The sequence below is a fragment of the Trichogramma pretiosum genome, unplaced genomic scaffold (genome assembly GCF_000599845.2).
Source record: "Trichogramma pretiosum strain Unisexual culture from Peru unplaced genomic scaffold, Tpre_2.0 scaffold46, whole genome shotgun sequence".
NCBI lineage: Eukaryota > Metazoa > Arthropoda > Insecta > Hymenoptera > Trichogrammatidae > Trichogramma > Trichogramma pretiosum.
This window is the reverse complement of record NW_019641609.1, coordinates 1,200,175-1,221,519: the sequence shown is the minus strand read 5'-3', so window position 1 is coordinate 1,221,519 and position 21,345 is coordinate 1,200,175. Positions and strand designations below refer to the sequence as shown.

The 21,345-nt window shown below is 45.1% G+C and overlaps 1 protein-coding gene across 1 annotated transcript in view; it reads right to left on the bottom strand.

Annotated features, from left to right (window-relative positions):
- The window catches only part of LOC106654643, a 42,420-nt gene extending 24,572 nt beyond the window's left edge, over positions 1-17,848 (bottom strand). Inside the window, exons 1-2 of the mRNA XM_023458524.1 lie at positions 17,022-17,848; positions 8,756-9,233 (exon numbers count right to left, since the gene is read on the bottom strand). Coding sequence (XP_023314292.1) covers positions 8,756-9,233; positions 17,022-17,096 — 553 coding nt within the window. The 5' untranslated portion in view covers positions 17,097-17,848. The remainder of the gene's footprint in view (positions 1-8,755; positions 9,234-17,021) is intronic.
- Positions 17,849-21,345: the final 3,497 nt, after the last annotated feature.

Below are 21,345 nucleotides of genomic sequence, written 5' to 3'. Positions count from 1 at the left end.
AGTAAAACTGCAAAAAAGCACAAGGCAAGTTTTATGTAAAAAAGGGTGAAGCGACCCTTGACAATCAGGAACTCAGAAGCCCGGTGTCAAAGCTGTCTTCGAGCTGCTGCGAAGAGCGCGCGCGCATTTCTTCTCTTACACGTAGCGCCGCAGACGGAATTGCTATATACAGCCACCGGATTCCGCGCGAGGCGCAGCAGCCCGCGGTGTCCTCTCACTCGAAGCTATACTAGAGCTGCTCGTGCCTCGAGAGCGAGCGATCGTGCAAAAAGATAAGCCGCGCGATAACACGGCTCGAAAGCCTCGGTCTAACGGCTCGGTAGACCTGCCGGCGATCAGGTTTCCATCCGCTAGCTGCAAGCTCTTTACCTCCCGCTCGCAGGCCGAGCTTGCGGGGGTGGCTGAGCGCTCGTTGGCGTACATACGTACGTACGTATAACGGATATAAAAGCTTGCTCGGGGGCTCTGCGAGCCGGATCGCTAAGTCCGCTCCTTATCCCACGCGCGTCTTCCGCTAACCGGATATCCGCGTCTCACCTGTACGACGCTCTGCTGAGCACTATAGATGTATATGCTTCATAATGGCTCGACGAGTGGATGAGCTTTAGCCGCCAAGAGAAACGCAGGGGGAAGGGGGAATTCCAGAGCTTGCAGGACTGCGCAAGCTTGCGAACGATGTATATAGGTGTTCCCTTCGAGCTTAGTGGCGCGCAAAACTCAATGTCGATTCTTATTGGCAGTTTTGAATAATAAATAAATGATTTCTTATGTTCGCAAGAATTCTCATTAATAATAATTAATTTGATATTTTTTTAATCGTAAAATAATTAAAACAAAATCTGTATTGAAATGATCTAATCTCCAGTGAAATAGTATCTAACTTTACAACTTCGATAATTCATAAATTCAAAATTGCAAAGCTTAAAAAGTTCCTCGGTCATATGCTTAGAGGATAATATGATGAAACAACCTTGCCTTGGGGATTAAGCGTCCTATATGCTCTCGAGTCAAGCTCATCTACGTCACCGGGTCTCGTTTCGCCAACTTCCAGCGCATAGGGTAGCATATCACCCGAGTAGCAGCAGCGGCTTTCGAAACAATTCGATGCGGGAGAAGTCGAGAGCCGCGGGGGGGGGGAGTGCGCGCGACACATGTTGTGTATGCGCATGTGTGTGTGGGTGTGCTTGCGAGGGTGGTTGAAGCGCACCGCTCGCAACCCCTCGCTTTTCTGCTAACCTGTTACGTGGGACTCCAAAGACACCTTGAAACGTTTCTATTACGTTTTCCTGAAAGCTTTTGTAGATTTCGTAGCTGGACTAAAATATAAGATTGCTTGCGATGAAAAACCTTTGAATTTTCGCGAGAAATCACTGCTTCTTTGTAGATAATAAAAGCGAAATCAAAGCGATGGAATTATCTGTCGTGAAATATATTCATTATCGAGTCTCAAAGATATTTTCTGAAAAATTTATTTTTTGCAAATCTTCAAGCTTTTTTTATTCTGAGGTATTTTTCTGTTACAATTACGTTATTAATATCAAGCAGTATTTTAAAGGCTAATATGGGGCTTTTTTTAACTATTTTTATTCATCCGATGATTTGGAATCCTACAATACGTAGCTTAAATAATGTGAATTGCTTACGTAGAAGTTCTTTATAATCATATCGGTGTATTTAACTGTTTCTTAATAACTATCTAGACAAAATATTTTCAAATGGGATATTGAAAAGGATTTTTATGTATGTTCTTCAAAAAAATAATTTATTTCACTTTTACAGTCCAATGCTGTGAACAAAAAATTAAAAACAATCGAACTTCCTTTTAGTTCTTAAATAACTTAAAAATAACAACTTAATTTTAAAAAAGTTTAGTCAAGTTTTCAACAACTTTGAGTACGATTATACTACTTTAAGCTTCCACCACTTTAAATCTGTAAATCTGCATGTGGCAAAGTAAAGATTATCGTATAAATCAAAGAGCAGCTAGAGCAGAAAATAAATGCCACGTAATTATGTAGGGATTGTAGTCAGGTACAGGCTTCTAATAAACAACGATTGATGGTGTAAATCGCACAAAATGAATTATCTCACAATATTTAGTCAATTTACAGGGTTTTTTTACGCTTTCCCATTCATAAACAATAACAAGATGAAAATAACATTGCGAAGAAGCAGAATATGACGTACATATAGAATCTGCGAAGTGGAAACTATCCATAAATGTATGATATAAGTAGAAAAGGCGGTGAAGAAGAGAAAAAATGCCTACATGTTGGGTGTAAAAAATGTAGCGATGCCGTAGCTCTTAAGATGCTCGAATATTAGATTTGTAACATATATACTATTATTCGGAAATCGAAATTCCTCGTGCATACGCGGAAAAACAGCTGCTTAGTCTGTGCCTCTCACGCGCTGCAGGTGTCTGCATCGATTGTTCGTCATCGAATAACAAGTGTACAGTCGCAGGTCACTTAATTCAATAACGATTAGAAAGTGCGATTCCAGCGAATCAGGGGCGGTGCTTCATACGCCTATGCAGGTACAATTATCAATATTGCCGCCTATGCTATGCACAGCGGTTGACCCTGTGACGCTGGATTTACGCTTTCTAATTATTCTCATTCATATCTGGCGCTATATGTATCTCTCATAGGTTCATCCGCGCGTCTCTTATTCTCTACACCGATCGTGGTGTTGTATCCAAGTAGTCAGTACACGTTGCGATGCCACAAGGTGAACAGCTACTATGGTAGATCGCATCGACCAAAGCGAGTGATTTTCGTAAAGCAAGTGAAAAATATCTTAAATTTTAAGCGGTTTTTTATCGTGTGTGAGTGTGCAGAACTATGGACTGGTTCTCGATGTATTGGCCCACCACCGACAACGCAACAGAATTAAAGAGCTTACGCAAAAAGCTCAATTGGGAGATCGAAGAAGAGCGAGATGAGTTTATCAAAAAACTCTATAGGTTAATTCGCGCTTGGCGGGGTCGACTTCCTGATCTCCGAGACATCTTTCGACCCGAAGAAATTGATTTCATTCTCGATGCGGATGTGTGTAACCTGTACGACCCGATTACTAAAGAACGTTCGTTTATCTTCTTTGCGGCCAGGACCGGCTACAAGGACGAGCCCAAAGTTAATGAAGGCGGCGAGCCACTGGTGCGTCGCACTACGCCTATTCATCGTGCGGCCAGACGCAGTATGTTCAATAAGTTTGGCGTGATACGTGCACTTTTTGAAATTTTCGATAGATACGATGTAAATTACATCCACGAATCTGGTCTGTCGCATTTTCATGTGGCCTGCATGTTTGGCTGCGACAAGGTTGTCGAGAAATTTCTTGATATTGGGCTGGATCCCAATCGTCTCGAGTACGCATACCCGCCACTATACATGGCTCTGTTTGGTAGGTGTTACGTGCTGAACACAAGGGTGATTAACCTGCTGGTGAGAGGAGATGCTGATGTAAATTCGACCAATGCAGCGGGGTCGACGTCTCTGCATATTATTTGCGACAGACAGCAAGGTGGAGAGTTGGCGAAGCAATTTTTCAAGATCGTGGACGATAAAAATCTAACTTTGCAGGTCGATGTCCGGAACAGGTCGGGCAATACTCCATTGCACTTGGCTCTGCGCAGCGGGAACACGACAGCGGCTGAACTGCTGCTGAGAAGAGGCGCAAACCCAAATTTGGCCAACGTTGAACACGGATGGACTCCTCTGCACGTTATTTGCCAGAGATCCCAAGAATTCATGGAGAAATTTTTCGAGATCAACGACGAAAGAAATCAGCTGGTCGAGGTCGATTCCCGGGACAGAGAGGGTCGGACACCGCTGCAATTAGCCGTGGTGAATTTCACTTTTAAAATGGTCGATGTTCTTTTCAAACATGGCGCTGATCTGTCTAACTTTGTTTTTCCCTCCGAGAGACACTTCAACGAGAGATTTGAGCAGGTGACTCGTGAAAATACGCCTAGATTGAAATTAACACTAGCGTCTAGAGCTATGATCACCATCGAACGTCTAGAGACGAGGGGGTACAAATTGGATCTAAGCAACGCCCTAATGATCATGAAATTTTTCGACGAGTACGATTTGTTCGAGGAGTCGGTGGAACTCGACGAGTATTGGTACGATGCCAAAGATTTCGAGAGCGAGACCAATACAAACATAATGATAATCGATAACCTTCCGGGACTGTCGCTCTACGTCCGAGTACCACCCAAAGAGGGGGCGAAACAATTTACGTATTTGGACTACTTCAACTTTGCGCGCGCGAAAAATTTTTCCAATCTGCTCGTAGAACAAAGAGAGGAGATAGTTGTGCATTTGTGCGAGATGATGGGGAAAAAATTTTTTCAGCAATGGGCACTGGAAGCTTTCGTGATCCTGTCCGATTACCGACTTCCAATTTTATGCTGTCAAATGATCATCGATCAGCTAATAAACAAAGATTTGTATAATATTTGCTTGGCAGCTACGGGTCAAAGCTCGTAATAAATCAGCATATGTATGTAAAATATTTATTTATTGTCTCGTCTAATTAAATTTTTGTAGATTTTTCATGTGATTAAATAAATAATTTTAAAAAATGTTTTGACTATTCTATCGATAATCATACCATCATTTAAAGTAAAAAAATATCTTGAACTATTTATTCATTACCGCAGCACCTCATCGCGATACATTGCGAGGAAAATTGTCGACATTACTCGTTGCTAATCCGTATTGCGATCGCGCAAATCGCAAAATGAACTATTCTTTTTATTTATTTCGCTCTTTTCGGAAAAACGTCACTTCTCACGGATATAGTAGCAGGACATATGCGCCGCTGCTGAGGGAAAATCCTGCCGCCGGGGCCGAATGGCAGTACAACGAACGTTAAAATCGCCCCCCAGAGAGAGGTGTGCGGGGGTGGCAGCACTACTCACACACAGTAACCGCGCGTCAGCTTCTCTAGGCCATATACACGCACACACACACATGGGAGAGAGCTGGTGATACACACGTATACAAGACAAAAGCTTCGCTTCGCCAGAGGATGAGCCGCTTAGCCCCCTAAAACCCTCCAGTTTTCCTTCATTTTCCAGCCCATCCTGCCACACATACACACACACACATTCAGTTGTATATATACGGTGCGGCGCTTACGAGCTACACACATACGGTAACAATTTTGACCTAACCCAGCAGCAGCAGCCCACGTGCACATGCACATACACTACACACAGCTATAGGTATAAATGCGAATTAAAAGCAGTGGGATTATCCCGGACAGGAGGACTAGTATAGCCTGGGACCAGTAGCAGAGACAGCGGCGGCGGCGGCGGCGGCCTCGTCAGGATTATCTGCGTTCGTGTGTGCAAAGTGGCCAAATCCCTTAGCGACCGACACCATAAACTCGGGGGCTAGTCTCTCTCTGTGCCTCCCCCCGCTACCGCCGCCGTTGCTCCGACTGCCGGATTAATGCGGGATTATTGGTATATATACGCGAGCTCGCGCGAGTCCATGTGCGTGTGTGTGCATGTGTCTACTCTGTCTGTCTGTGGCTGTGTGTGTGTGTGTGTGTGTGTGTGTGTGTGTGTGTGTGTGTGCGTGGGCGGGTGGCCGTAACTAGGAGGAGGCCAAATTTCGAAATCCAACACACACACATACATGCACTTTGTATCTATACCTACGTGTATATGCACGGGCTAATCCCGATGCGAATTTCATCCGATACTGCTATACGGCCCCTTTCGCCTAGAGCTTGACGTTTTTGATTATTATTATCGTTTTTTTCTATCTCTCTCTGTGTATCGCCGATCTGCTGCTAGGCTCTGCAGGCAGCAGAGGTCCTCGCCAGGTAGCTCGCTTTTCAAAAAATGATTCCTGCATGAGCCAAAAAAATTGTTTATTTTATTTTTTTTCTGCAGCAGCCAAGGGAGCTGAGCTTTCAATGCGCGCATCAATTTTTAAAGCTAGCGAGCGCGACAGTACGCGTTTACTGTGCGAGTACCGTGCAAGTGTTTATGTAGTCGAGTACGAGCGGCTACACCGTCACACATTAAGCGATGTAAGTACCGACGAATTAGCATGCGAAAATAATAAAGAAAAATATGAAATTCTAGTTTCACGATGCGCCTTGTACTCCTCTCTGGCTGCCTATTTTAATCTCGCCCCGTTGAAATACGAGCGACACAAAGCGACGAGCACAAGTCCGGCGTACGATTTATATATAATAACAAGCTCTGTGCATTATTATGTCTTTCTCATTTTTTAATTATCTCTATGCCACTCATATTTAATAACTCGAAGTATTAGTATATTTGGGCGCGAAACGAGTTTGGCAACCTCCGGTATTGTTATTCCTTCTTTTTTTCAACATAAACGTCAGCAATAACAAACCAGAGCAGTAGCAGCTCTTTGGCTCATTTTCTAATACACATTATACACACCGCACATCATCGTTGGTAATCATTATAATCGCTTTTTGTGTTACAGCGCACACACACACATTCAAAATATATATCCCCAAAAACCGGTAATAATCATAAGTTACCCGTGAGTGAGTGAAAAGCAGCAGTAGTATAAGCATAAACATAAATGCGGCTGCTGCTGCTGTGTACTAGAATTTCTAAAAGGGGTCAACGTGTATATAATGTAATATATAGAGAGAAGGTCGCTTAAATCCCATATCTCGCTGGTGCGCGCGCGCTTACTTCACAAAACGAATCCATTTAATGGCCTTGTGTCTGTGTATGTGTGTGTGTATATAATATCATCCCTTATGCCGGCGTGTATCCATAGTCCCTTATCCCTTCCTCGTGACGTGCAGCCTATACCGCTACTACTATACTACAACTGCGACCTACGATTCTTCTTCTTTGGCTCCCCATAATCCGGATTAGTAAAGACGAAGAGACGGAACGTTTTGGCCACGGGGCAACGTCGAACGTCCCCCCGTTTCCCTTCTTTTTTTTCTTCCTGGCTTCGATTCCCCTCTCTATCTCTCTCTCTCTCTCAAGACGGCGCGAATGTCTCGTCCGCAGTCGCATGTACCTATGGTATAGCAGCATGTGCAAGTGACAACGCAAACACATGCGACAAAGTCACGTCAAGTATTACGTTCGAAAAAGTCGCAACATGTATATTCGGGTTAATTTTTCGGCGCTGTTTGAATCATAATACGGGCGTTTTAATTAGCCAATGCTCTGCACTTTTCAACGCTTAGACGCGAGCTTTATTTTTTCTCTCGTCACCGGAGCCAATCGATATTCAATCAATCGCTGCGAGATCGTCTCACGTGTATAGTATCGGCCTTGCTGCCAATCTCTTTGTTGCCATATGCAGTATGCACACACGTCGATGCGTCTTAGCGTACGGCTCTCGCGTCACGCTACTTCGGGGCCAAGCGTCATACGTATACGCGACAGCCGGCGAGTGTATCTCCAAGCTAGAAGACACGCTTCCCTTCGCCTCTTAATATATGGCTTATCCTCGATGTGAACACATAGTAGATAAGTAAATCCCCGATGGCAGTGTACACATACACACACACGGATACAAAGTTATATGTGCATAAGCCGCCTTAATCGGCTAATCGCTTACGTGGACTACTATACAGCGACGGCTGGGAAGTTTTCTTTTCTTTTCAACGGTAAATGTTGTGTAGTATAAAAGAAAGAAGAAGGGTGGCAATTTCGAGCCAAGCGCCCCGCGTTTCAGGGACATTGGATAAATAAAGCAAATATTTACCATATCAAGCTGCGCTTTTTCGGCGATGTTGTCGTAACGTGATTTCTTGGAGAAAAAGAGCGGCGTGCGCGAGCGAAGGGCTAAAAGAAACGCATATAATTCTCGCGTGAAAAGCACGCGAATCCGCCTCATCGTCATCCTCGTTGTTGTTGCTGCTGCTTCTGCTGCTACTGGTGTAGGCTCATTAGCACAGTGGTAGAGTAGCCGGAGCGAATACGTACGCTATAAGTCGACTAATTGATGCAAAAACATACGCGGATTATCGTCCGCCCGACGCTGGCCCCCGGGCTTTCGCCGACGAAATTCGTGTACAGCAGCAGCAGCAACACAAGAGAGCAGCTCAATAATTAGTCGTATATGCGCGCTATATACACGTATACGTATATGCGCACGTTCATGATGGGCATATTTTAAGCTTCAAACGCTTTAATCTGTTGATACTCTTAATCCAGAAACTAATGCGTATCCTAGAGCTTCGAACCTCTGCGCCGGCCGTAGGTTTAAACGTTGGTAGCGGACCCGTGGGGGCCGATACTTTATGCCCGTTAGTTTTCAGCCGTTTCGAGCCCTTTGGCGCATTTAGTTTGAACTTTTTCTTTATTTTTCTTTCCTTTTTGAGAAAAATTCTAGGCAGCTATGAATTCTTGTTCGAATTTTTTTTTAAATATTAATCGCTAATGACTTTAATACAATAGAAAAGTTTGGCTCGATCGAGAAACTCGGAAGCCGTTGCGAATATAATCCCATCCAATGCAGCGATACACACGTATTATACGAGCGTGCGGGATCTAGTATACTGTGTCGATCGCGCCCGGCCGATCGCGAATTCACGTTTACACCAAACGCGTCTCTCAAACGTCGTGCGCGCTCGACCAAGGTGCCATTTAATAATTCGTTCGCACGTTGCTGATTTATGCCTGGCTGTCGGTGAACAGTACTATATATGTGACGATGGGGTCGGTTATAAAAATATTAGGGGTCGCGTTTAACTGGATGTCAATGCGTAGTTTACTCACCTGTACTGGAGGACGTTTTGCTGAGATCGAAGCCCTCCTGCTTGGGGCTCGAGGCCAGCTCCTGCTTGAGGTGCTGATTGTGCGCGGCGTACGGCTGCCTGTGCACAGCCGCGGCGGCGGACAGCTCGCGCTGACTGTCGCCGCCGACGACCAGCTGATGCTGCGGCTGATGCGCCGGCGTGACCGAGACGATGCTCGCCGATCGCTCCCTCGACGAGTCCCGTTGCTGTTTACCGCTGCTGCTGCTGCTCTCATTGGCACCAGCTGTGCTGCTGTTGTTGGCATTGGTACTGCTTGCCGCTGCCGTCGAGCTGGCCGTGCTGGTCGCTGTCGTGGTCTGGGGCGGCGAGCCGCTCGTCGTCAGGCTCTGGGGCTGGGGCGTGGTGGCCGCCGGGGGCGGTGTGCGGGGCAGAGACGGCTCGCTGCTGGTGCGCGACGGCGACGACGACGACTTGTGCGTCAGCGCGAGGGCTTGGCTCTGTTGAATCAAGAAGTAAGAGACGGAAATGTAACGCTTGCCTTATAATAATTGTGTATTAAAATTTCTAAGCTGATCTTCGTAAATTCGATACTCCTGCGCTCGTGAGCTCGAGTAATTAAAATGCCACTTTTATATAATATATAATAATAAGAGCCAACGTCAGCGACATGTGTCTGGTCTGTCTTTTTTATTTTCTCACTATATAGACACTTTACGAACGTCATGATACGTATATAGCGTCGAGGGCTCTATATCATATCGTACCGGACACACACACATACATATGAGCACGCGAATCGTTTTTCCCAGCGATTAGCTCACACCAGCGGCCAGTGCTTATTATTTCTTTTTTTTTGTCTGCCATGGCATTCGCTATCTCACACTTACGTACTACGTATGATATATAATAAACACACACTCGTTGCCGTTCGGTCAGAGAGACAAAAGATAATCAAAGCTCGTCTCAGATTATCCCTATATATGTGCGCGCTTGCGACTATGAGCTGCTGCCCGAGGCACGTATAGCTCGCTGCTTTGCGAACTTGTCGTCGGCACAGAGATTGAATTACATTTAAGATTCGTCACTCTCTCGCGTCGTCGTCGTCGCGATCGTAAGCGTATATCTATATTTTCTCGACGTGCATAGCCACAATATTATATACGAGCAGACACACACACACACACACATAATACATAACAAATCGAGCCGACGCAACATTCCATTGAATGAAATTTCATCATGATCCGCATGTATCGATCATCGATGATCGCAAGCTGGCCTGCACGCGTGTATGAGCGCGCACGTGTCAAAATGCATATGCACAGTATTTATAGAGAGAGAGAGAGAGAGAACTTAGATTTATGCATGTGTATCGATTATTATTGTCCCGGAGCTGGCGAGAGGCTCGAGTTAACGGCTAAGCCGTCCACAGGCAGTGTCAACTGGGGTCAACTATTGTAACTAGTGGGCATCTCGGCGGAGAATGCGTACAAACAATAAGTAGTCTATACGTACAATTATTACGTGTTTTTCAACAACGATACACTTTTAGCTAGTCTGGACTTGCGGCAGATTATCTCGCCGCCGTCGTCGTCGTGCATAGCCTCCGAAATATGAAACGCTCATCGCGACTCGCTTATTTTTTGTGCCTCTCGCTGCTGGTCGCGTACGAACCTTGTGTTGTTTCTCGCATCGTGCGTGTATACAGTAGTATGTGCCCGGCAGCGGTAGCGATTAATGCGCGCGCCCGGCAAAATATAACGTCCCCTTTTGGGCACTGGATGGAAGGAGCGCGAGGAGAGGAGCAGAGCAGCTACTGTTTCGGCAGCAGCAACGTCACGTCGTGGTATGCGGCGGCGCGCACGGGGCAAAAAACCGATACTCGTTTGGCTCGGAGCGCGCGCGACACGCTAACTGCAGCAGCAGCAGCAGCAGCAGCAGCAGCAGCAGCAGCCGCCGTTCATGCCTCGAGGACTATATAATACTTTGGCGAGAGCGGAGGCAAAAATAAATTTGAGACGAGCTGGGCGCACACACACGTACACATAATATAACTCCTGGCTCTTTGGCACTTTTGGTATTCCATCCTATTTGGCGCGGCCGAGATGCACAAACCACTGCCGCCGCCGCCTTAGCTTATGGGCATATAGGTGGTACGCAGCTATTTACTCGCTGGGCTGCACGAGATAAGCTTACTCGATTATCCAAGAGTAGCCGCGATCCTGTGCAGGGGTCTCTCGAGATGCTCGAGTAGCGAACGACGATCATCATCGTGCGGTCGAATATGAATGAAATCATAATTAACTCGCTAAGAAAGGCGTGTACCTGTATATATATGAGCCTATATAGCTACGGTCGCTCCTTTCATTTTGACGATATTAATGATAATCCGCGCAAGGAGGCGAGCAATTCGGTGGCTATATGCGCCTGCCTACCTCTCGATCATTACATCCAACGTTTTTTCTCTCCTTCTCTCTCTCTCTCTCTCTCTCTTTCCTCCTCCTTGCGGCAGTATAAATCTATCCACGCACGCAAGCACACCCGAAATTATAGCCTTCGGGCCAGAAATCGACGAGGGAGAGAGAGAGACAGTAGCTCCGAAAATTCAGAAGCCACAGAGGCGTGCAACACGACAACGACGACAACGACGACGACGATGAAGCCGAGGATGATGAGTAAAGAAGAAGAAGAGAGAGAGAGAGAAGCACTGCAAAAAAGGACGAAAAAGCAGCCCAGGCCAAAGTAAAACGCTAAAGCGAGTGAGCTGCGAGGCAAGAGGAGGAAGAGCACGAGGAGGAGGAGGAGGAGGAGGAGGAAGAAAAGGAGTCAACAGGTGGATGGGGTTAGTGGTTTATCCCGGCAGCTAACGCCCCGGAGTGATATCGTTTTCGCAGGACGTGCGCTGCAGCCAACGCGAGGAGACGCGACTACCGTACATATATAGCTCGTTCTCTCTCTCTTTCGAGTGCGCTGCAATTTGTGCTTGGCTTGGCTTGCGCGCGCTTTCATGCTTGGCCAAGTGCGCGGAGCGACAATTTCTCACACTACTGCTGCTGCTGCTTCCAAAGTCAGTCGCTCACTCGACGCGATTCTAATGTCACCGAACGCGTCCAATAACGTCGCGTACGTTATTATCGATTAGAAGTCGACCATCGACAATCGTGCCGACGCGACCAACATATGTGTGCGAGTCAATCGCGTTCTCGATGGCTCGAGACTCGAGAGCTGTGATATCCATCGATGGGTGAAAATATATAGCCGAGCTGCAACTCGGAGGTGCAGCATTGCGCGTCGCGCGTCCACTGTATAACGTCGGCATCTCCCGGAATCCGCGGAATTACAGAGAGACAGACGCACACGTATGACCGAGCTCGTAATTTTTATAATACCCGACTCTCCCTGTATATGCGTTAGTGAGCTCTATATACGGAGCTCTGTGTGCGAGTGTGCGGCTATATACACGTCACGCTGGCGTGAGCACCCCCTCGCAGAGGTAGTAGTAGCAGTAGTAGTAGTAGGCGCACTCGTTTTTTCGAATGATTGTAATCCATCGCTATCCGCTGCTGACGCTGCTCTGATGTCCTCCCATATCAGAGTAGCCGTAGTGGTATAGTGCCACGCCGTCTACGTCCGCTCGATGCCCATATATGCGAGCCTTATACATCGGAATTATATTATAAACATTCGCCTTTCTCTCTCTCTCTCTCTCTTTTATATGTATAATGTGCACCACTAACATGCCGCGAAAAGTATAAAGCTTTTATTTCGCTCTTTCTCTCTCTCCTTTTTTTACCTCTTCCTGTTGTGATCATGAGCGACGAAAGAGGACAGTTTTATATATATACACTACAACGATGCACTTGAAGCAGAGCAGTGATGCGGCTCTGATTGCTCATATATGCCTATACGATATATAGCCGCTGTTGCTGTATACGATGACATCATATTATTTCTTCTCTTTCCTCTTTATTTTCCGCGGATGATGTGATTTCTGGTGATGCATGAGCTTTTGATTAGAGGCAGGCGCGAGGAGGAGCTCGGAGCGACTACTACGGCTGAGCACTCGAATTCGTGGAAAACGATAGGACGTGCGGACGCGGGTGGATGGATCTATCTTCGAGCTTCGATTAGCCCATCCTATACTCGGCAGATAAAGGTATAAAGCGAATATTTTGCGAAGCACGAGAGAATACGATTCGTGTGCGTACGCGGACAAAAAACTGCGGACCGTGTTTTTTTTTCTTCTTTTTCGCGTCCGTCTCAAAAGCCAGAGCAGAGAGACACAGAGAGAGAGCTGAGTATTTAACACAAAGAAAACGACTCGACGCATGATATATACATATTTCCTCGAATGTGACAGAAAGCAAGAGACGTAAAAGAGAGAGAGAGAGAGAGAGAGACGATGACTTTTTCGCACCGATACAATGAACGCGGCCCGATACGTGTGCAGTATTACCCGTTATGTGTGTGTGAGTGAGTGAGCTCTGATGCTACTTCTGGTGCACTGCACTCTCGCTCTGGTACTCACTGCACGCGACTGATTTTAGGCTCTCCTGCTCCGTGCGCAGCTTTACGTCGTCGCGTGTTTCTTTGAATTTTATTCAATGAGGAATCTTAAACCCGGAGTGCGGTGGTTGGTAGCAGCAGCATCAGCCGAAAAATGGGATGAATTTTGGGATAATTATCTGCGCGAGAGAGAGAGAGAAATTTGTACCCGTTGCGATCTTCACCAGTAGCAACAGCAGCAGCAAAGAGAGAAAGACAGAGATGAGAGAAAAATATAAAATATATAAATCGCATGTATATATCATACGTATTTTTTCTTTTGCTGTAATGATCCCTCTCGAACTTGAGGTTGCACTCGCTCTCGTCGATACATATCCGTATACTGTAGTACATACGTATACGTGTAATTCGTGGTAGAATATCGTGGCGCGCCTTTTCGAAACCACTCCCTGGCGTGCGCGTATTTTATATTTCGTGCTCGCGATTGCGGAATTCGTCTCTGTATAGTAGTAGTGGTAGTAGCTTTTTCACAGCAAAAGCCACGAGCAGCTCTGCTGCCATTGACACCGCGATGATCCGTGCGCGATGGTTATAAGTATAAGCACAAAGGAAATAAGTCTCCCCGGGCAACGCGGGCAAAAAATAATTAATCTCATTTCTGCGCGACGTTTGATTTTGGCACGTAGCCGTACTTGTATTACGTTCGTTATGATATACACATGGGGCCTATAGGTCAAATGAAAGCTTATAATCCTCCAAAGGCGCATATCGTGATACCCACATAAATTGTCGGACAGCTAAACAGCGGATAAGAAAAATAAAAAACGATTTTCGCGCAGATTTTATTGCGAACCACGTGTGTGCGATTGTACACACATGCTGCACGACTCGAGAGTCTTTAAAAATGTAATACGCTCGGCTTCTAAAATGTAACTCGGGCGAATTATAATATATATTTACACCCAGCGGACGCTCGACTCCGTATGTTGAGTCGGAAAAAATTCATCAAGGGACTCGCATTATATAAGTCGAAAAGGTGTTGTGCCGCAGACGCGTTTACCCGCCTTGCGATCTTTTAATTACAACAACTATATGCTATGTATACCGCGCAATAACTGGATTAACGCGGATTACGCTCAGGCGCGAGCACCAAACTCTCGGAGCTTCTTTTCTTTACGCGCGCTTATCTGGCAGGAATTTCGAATAGGCTCGCGCGCGCCCACGGCTAAATCCTGCACGTATGTATTACATATGCTCAAACACAGATAGCTGAAACGCAAGTTCTTTTTTTTTCTTTCTCTCTATTTCTTTGTTTAGAAAAATATCATGAGCGCTGAAAAAATTTTGTACTGAATAATAGATCTCGACAGTGTAAATACATCTTATATCTTCAAGTGAACTAGTATTGATGACAATATTTTGAACGGAATCATTTCTCACTGTGACAAGAATTTGGCTTCACGCGTGACGGTTAATTACGATAACGATAATTTCTCCATTGTTATTTGTTAAAGTAGTTAATAAGAATTATGTTGTTACGAGGCATAACTCATAAGCAATATTTTTGTAGGGAAAATCTATCCTAGTGTGCCAGAATTAATTATTAACATTTCAATTGTTAAAACCGAAATAACTAAGATATTATATAATTGATATGAAAAATGAGTATTTTTTTCCTTTATGATAAAACGATGAGATTAATTTTTTTTAAATAACAAAGTTTTTACAATATTTTTCGAACGTGTAAAGAAAATAGGTTCGTTTATGTAAGATTTTACTGGAACATAGTCCAAGCCCCCGACAACAAAAAGTGCTAGATAATCGCGTTCACCGTGAACCTAAATTCCTGTCACCATCATCGTGAATATTTTCCAAGTTAACTGTTGATTATAAAATAAAGACACTATAGTGTGATATCAATAGAAAACCACTGTTGGTCACTAATTCAGTGCAAAATTTTTTCAGTGTACACAGAGCCGCGATACACGGAATATATAAATGATGCGCGCATACGTCGCGTATTACGTGCTGTCATCGAAAGAGTATCGTATTGCTATCAGTCGATTCATATACGCGCTGAGATCGAGCTTATGTTTATACACGCGGGAGAGTCTAAATCAGCTGGCACTTATTATTATTGTACATATAATCGCCGAGCTCTCGGACGGGTGCGGGTGCAAAATATCGATGGGTTACATGTGTGTGTGTACAGCAGCATAAAACCACCGCCGCCGCCGCTGCGTAGCTAGCTAGCTGCTGTGCAGGAAGAGGGCCGAGGCTGTAGCACTTCCGTATCGTGGTCAGAAGCCGTGACCCCGCGTTGTCCACCCTTCTCTCTCTCTCCCGCTCGCTTATAATCGTGCTATATAAATACATACGCGCACGATGATGCAGTGCACACGCATACACTTGCGAATTGCATACACGCCCATCGGCGTGTGTGTATAGGAGTTGTGGCGTAGATTTCGACGGAGAGAGCGCATGTCAACGGATTATCCGGAGAGCTCCGTGCGTCCTACATCCTTTTGAAGCCAACTCAAGCGAGCAACTATCGCGTGACGATTCTTTATTCTTTCTTTCTTTTTTCTTTTTTTTGCTTTTTGATTTTTGCTGTTACTCCGTCGTTGCTTATAACGTATACTTACAGCTCGCTCTAAATGTTTGCGAAAAAAATATGAGTAAAACGTCTTCGCTATATGAACGCATTAGGATTGTCCCAACGATTAATGTAGAATCACAAATCAATAATATACGAACGATTGCGTGTGAAAGTATATATCTGTTATGATTATTCGACAGCAAACTCGAGGGGTGTGCTAGCTAGCTAGCTGGCTGCGATCAATTGACTGTGTAATAATCAGAAAAGGGCCTATACAACTGGCATAGAACGCGCGCCTAAAACCTATATCGCCCCTTATCGTACGTACGGCTGTATATGGCTATATCTTCGAGCAGATAACATCGGCGTAATTGTATCGAATTGGATTAACCCCGCGGCGATGATCGTCACTTTCTGGCGCATCTTTGCGTGCGTTTGACAAAATTCGCAAAAATAAAAATATATCTCGTTGGTATATGTGTAATGTAACGATATCAATTATTTTTTGGCGCGTCTGACGCAGCTCGTATATGTATAATAATTCCCCGAGTGACGACTTTCGGATTACTCTTTATATTATATGGCCGCGAGCTTATACGTACGAGCAGCTAGTCGCAGTAATTCCAATAATCTCTCTCTGTCTCCCCTTATCTCTCTCTAAAATTTTAATCCAGTCGTGTACGAAAACACCCATGTATTGATCCTCGCGTGTGGTGCGCATACGTATTTATTTATTCGAACATTATCAATTGCTGCTTTTTTTCCTCCTTCTTCCATACTCGTTCGACGCGAGCGAAAAGAAAGAAAGAGCTACACCCTCTCACGTGAAATCCCATATCCAGTGCTTATCCACGTTTCTCTGAGCATCCGTTCGTCGAGTGCAGTTAATCTAAAAGTAATAGAATAGCATATGTGTGCGCCCCGCGTGTGTGCAACACGTGAGATTTTTTTTTGTTTTGCTTTCGACCGTATACCTGTTACCCAATATCCTCCCTCGCGTCTTTCTTCGATACATAAATTCATCGCGTCTGAGCGCGCGCGCATATGAACGTCCTTGAGCTCGAGCAAACCCCTTTCTCGTGTATGCGTTCTATGTATGTATTTTTTCTATATGTATAAGAAGAAGAAAAAAATAATAAAGAGAGACTACTATGCGTACGTAGTAGTGGCATCGGTTTACCTGAACCTGATCGTTTTTCGTGTTGGCAGCCACCCATGCTTCGGCAAAAGTCTCCATTGCGCTCTGAAAATCCATCTGAGCTCTTCCTTCTTTCTTTTCGCTTTCTCCTTGGGCTATTAGTTGTGTGCTTTAATTTTTTTTTGTCTTCCGTAGGAGAGTCTTTGGTTTATTAGCCGAACAATCGGTCAATGTTCAAATTATATATGATTGCGATTATAATACGTTTTTATCGCAGTCCTTTTAATGTTCAATGCACACCTGGTGATCGAATATCCAAACACACTGTCGGCATGTAAACACACATATATTATATATAAAACGTCGTCGACGACCTCACCGGATGTCTGTCATTGGCCACAACAAGTTCTTTTCCACGACGTTTCAATATTTCAATGTTTGTTCAATTTCAGCAAAAAGTTTATTATAATTAAACTAGAGTCTCTGCTTTGGCTGCATGTCTTAAAATTAAAAAATCGGTTTAACGCGTCAAGCTAGATTACAGATTAAATCTAGTCAGTCGAAAAATAACGTAACAACGAAATAAAAACATTAACAACAACTGAATTGCACTGCATCACTTTTGTTTTGCTCATTAAAAAGCTAATAACGAACGACACTTGTTAATAAATCTCATTATGCTTGCTGTTTAATGAAATTCGCGTCAAGCAGCATGACCATACTGGCCAGCGTCGCGTTAACGAAAATCATCATTATTTTGCCGTGCAAAAAATTGAACTGTTCAATCACGGAGCTGTCACAGCATGATGTTGGCAAGTAAACACACTGAAGTATGCAAATGACGCGACGAGTACCAGCGGACAGCGACACATGCGAAACGTGCGGCGTTCGAGCCGCGACTGATTCTCTCGGCGTCCCTTTCTGCTACTGCTACACATCTCTCGCACACTTACACACGCGCACGCACATGCTGACGAACGCGCGGAGTAGCGTCGAGCGCATGTGTTCACGTGTGTGCGCTGTACGCCGCCGGAGAGCTGTATATTCGCGCTGCGGCGCAAGCGCGTGCGAATACAGTCGCCAAATAAGAGCTGCAGCCAACAGGGATTCGTCCTGGCGCTCTTCGCTACATAGATATATTGTACGTAGTCTTTTGGCTGGCTACGGCGGCGGCGGCGCCTCTCGCTCGCATATACAAGCGCGCTCCCGCCGACGAGAGAGCGGGGGTGTGCCTTGAGCAGCGGTCTACATGCGGCCCAGAGAGATACAGATAAGGAACGACCTACGGCTACGCAGCGTAGGAGGGATTATATTATATAACACCGGCGAGGAAGGGATGATACCAACGACGAGAGAGAGAGAGAGAGGACGAGCTTTCTGCAGCGGAGTATGGACTGCTGCAAGCTCACTGGCCGGGTTTTCTGCCGGTTGCTGTAGCTGCAATATGCTGCAATATAACGATCCGTTTTTCTCGAGCTTCGAGAGTCCATAGAGTTCTTTTCCGCTTGGACAGCTTCTCAAATTAAATAACCCTGTTATGTTTTATATGCGAGGATGACCGATTGGAGAATTTCTCAATCAGTCGGGCTGATGTTCAGAATTATCGATCGTAGTTTCGAGTATACACGTTGCAACGTGAAAATGTTTATATAAAGTTGGAACGAGACCGATGCTATATAAGCCGCAAGGGGCGGTGCCAGAGAGCGAAGCCACTTTGCCGCGATTGCATTCCCGATTATGCGGTCCAATCCCTGCAAGCTCGGAGTCTCGAGCGCGCTCGGAAAGCTGATTCAGCCTCAAGAACACCTTCTCTCTCTTTCTCTAGCTCGATCTCTCTCTATCTCACGGAATTGACACTGCACGGGGAAAACTCGCTTATATTATACGTGGACCAACGTACAGTTGTGGCAACTAACATTTACCGTGGGCGCATATTCCCTTAGCATATCGGTATTGCTGCTATATATAGCACAGTTATACGAGCCCGAAAGCTTTGAATGCAAGCTCGACGCGATTTCAAAGCTGCGCGTTATCATTTACTTTCAGTGCCGATGCTTATACTGTGTAGCTTTTGAATATGTCTCGTCGCTGCACAGATGCGCGGAGATTCCTCTCTTTGACTCGGCAGTAACGACGCACTATTCGTTTTATCGTTTTAAAATTCAAGTTTTTCAAACTGTTTATCGAGTTTTTACGTCCCTACACAAAACTCGTTACGTTTGCAATTCTATACGAGTACGCGAAGATGATTCCAGAAAAAATAAGCTGCACTCCCGAGGATTTTTCAAAAAGCGTAAAATAGTATATACGATCCTTATTTGGTATGTTTAAAATGCATCTACATGCCTCTTTGCATCAGGCAGGTTTGAAATAAGAAAACCCTATCGTCAACCTAAGTAGGTTATATCTAGTTCCATAAACATCGTATCCTCTCGTTTTCCATTTCCAACGCAGACGCGCTTTAAATTCGCAAATATCATGTCGTTGCCACGCGTGCATATGGGTATAAGCACAAAAAAACGAAGCGAGTTGACGCGTTGTGAGAGAAAAAAAGAGGATAAAATCATTCTCATTATAAGTCGCTGCATTGGTGTACGTGCTTATAAAAGTTGTCGCGAGCGAGCGAGCAAGAGAGAAAGAGAGAGAGAGAGAGAGAGAGAGAGAGAGAGTGGAGAAACCTCACATCGATTGCATCGAATCCTCAGCTCTCCCTCCGTAGAGAAGGGAGGATAGAATGCTACCGAGAGAGAAAAGAGGACTCTATAGTACCAAGAAAAGCTCGATGCTGCAAGGAGCAGCAGCTTTTCAATATCCCTCTTAGATATCCAGCTGACACCCTCTTTCTCTCTATCTCTCTCTCGCTCGCTCGCAGTGTTATAGGCGTGGTGGCAAGCTTGCGCCCCTCACTAGGCGGAGCTTCACAGGCGAGAAACGTCTACGCCTCTTTGGAGCGAGCGAGCGAGCCGAGCTTGCGTTGGATCAGCGCAGCTATCCTCCATGACCTCCCTCTCTTTCTTGCTTTGGCTTCCGAGCGGCAACTGGAAAAAGAGGGGCTCCGAGGGATGCGCTCCTCTCTCTCTCCGTGCAGTACGACGTATCTCTAATGCACAGCACTTGTGTATATGTATGTGTAAGCTTGAGAGAGAGAGAGAGAGAGATGAAAATTGTATCAGAGAGTATATAGAGAGAAGGAAACGAGGCTTCGTATGGACATTAAATGGAACACGTTACGCGAGAAATTATCATTTTACTTTTACGAAAATTAACGAAACGCCCTTGAGTGCTTAATGGACATCCTTGTGCTGCGTCGAGGCGACCACGGAGCCCGGAGATTCTCTCATTTCTCGAAGTGCATCTTATCGCTACCGCACCACGGCGTCACCGCAAACTTACTCCTTCTCCAAAATGATTCGCTAAAAAAAATATTTTTTTCGTAGTAATAAAAAAAAGTTTGAACTTACCAAGCGTCACTAAATCGATGAAACAATTTCAAGAAAATTTAAATGAAAAAACATTCACAAGTCGAGGCACATTAAAGAAGGCTAAGCTATATGCACTAATTTACCCTCATTACCTTGAGCAGATGTTTATGAGAAAATTACCCAGAATAGGCACTTTATATAGCACACGATGCATTTGAATATTCTCCCTCTCTCAGTGCGCAGCCGAGATAGCGCATAAAGTTTCTTGAGTCCATGTTTCACAACTTGCAGTGTTGTATACATCGTGCGTGTAAAAAGAAATTTATATGAGAGGCACAGGCGTAACGATCTCTTAGCAAGCCTAGACCCGTGGCAACCCGACTTACTTGAGAGTTTCGAGCCTCGAATGTATATAACGGATACGTCAACGAATTATATATATCATCGTTTGATAATGCCTCTTCAAATGCGAACGAATCAATTACTACTGCTACTCAGGTATATACATTTGCAAGCTCGAGCTCTCCGGCGCGGTATTGTCTCGCGCAAAACCACACGAGAGATAGGCTTATTATCGCGTCAGCCCCTGCTGCGTAGCAAAAGTGCAAGGTGTATCATCGTGGGTATCTCTCGCTCTCTCTCGAGCGAGCGAGATAAATCTACCACCGGCGGTATAGCGTGCTAATATACACAAAAGCGACTATACTTAGCACCCCCGCGAGCGCTTCGTTGTACGCCTTTATACCTATGTAGTATCAGGTAATAGGGAGGAATTGAAAAGCATCGTCGGAACAAATCTCGGGATTTCCATGGCAGAGGCAGAGCTCGCGCGAGGCGGGAGCAGATATAACTTTTGTCGTTTCGCGCGCTACACATATATATAAATAAACATTATAAATGCGTTCGGTATGTATAAGATGTTGCTGCAAGCGCGATATAAATTT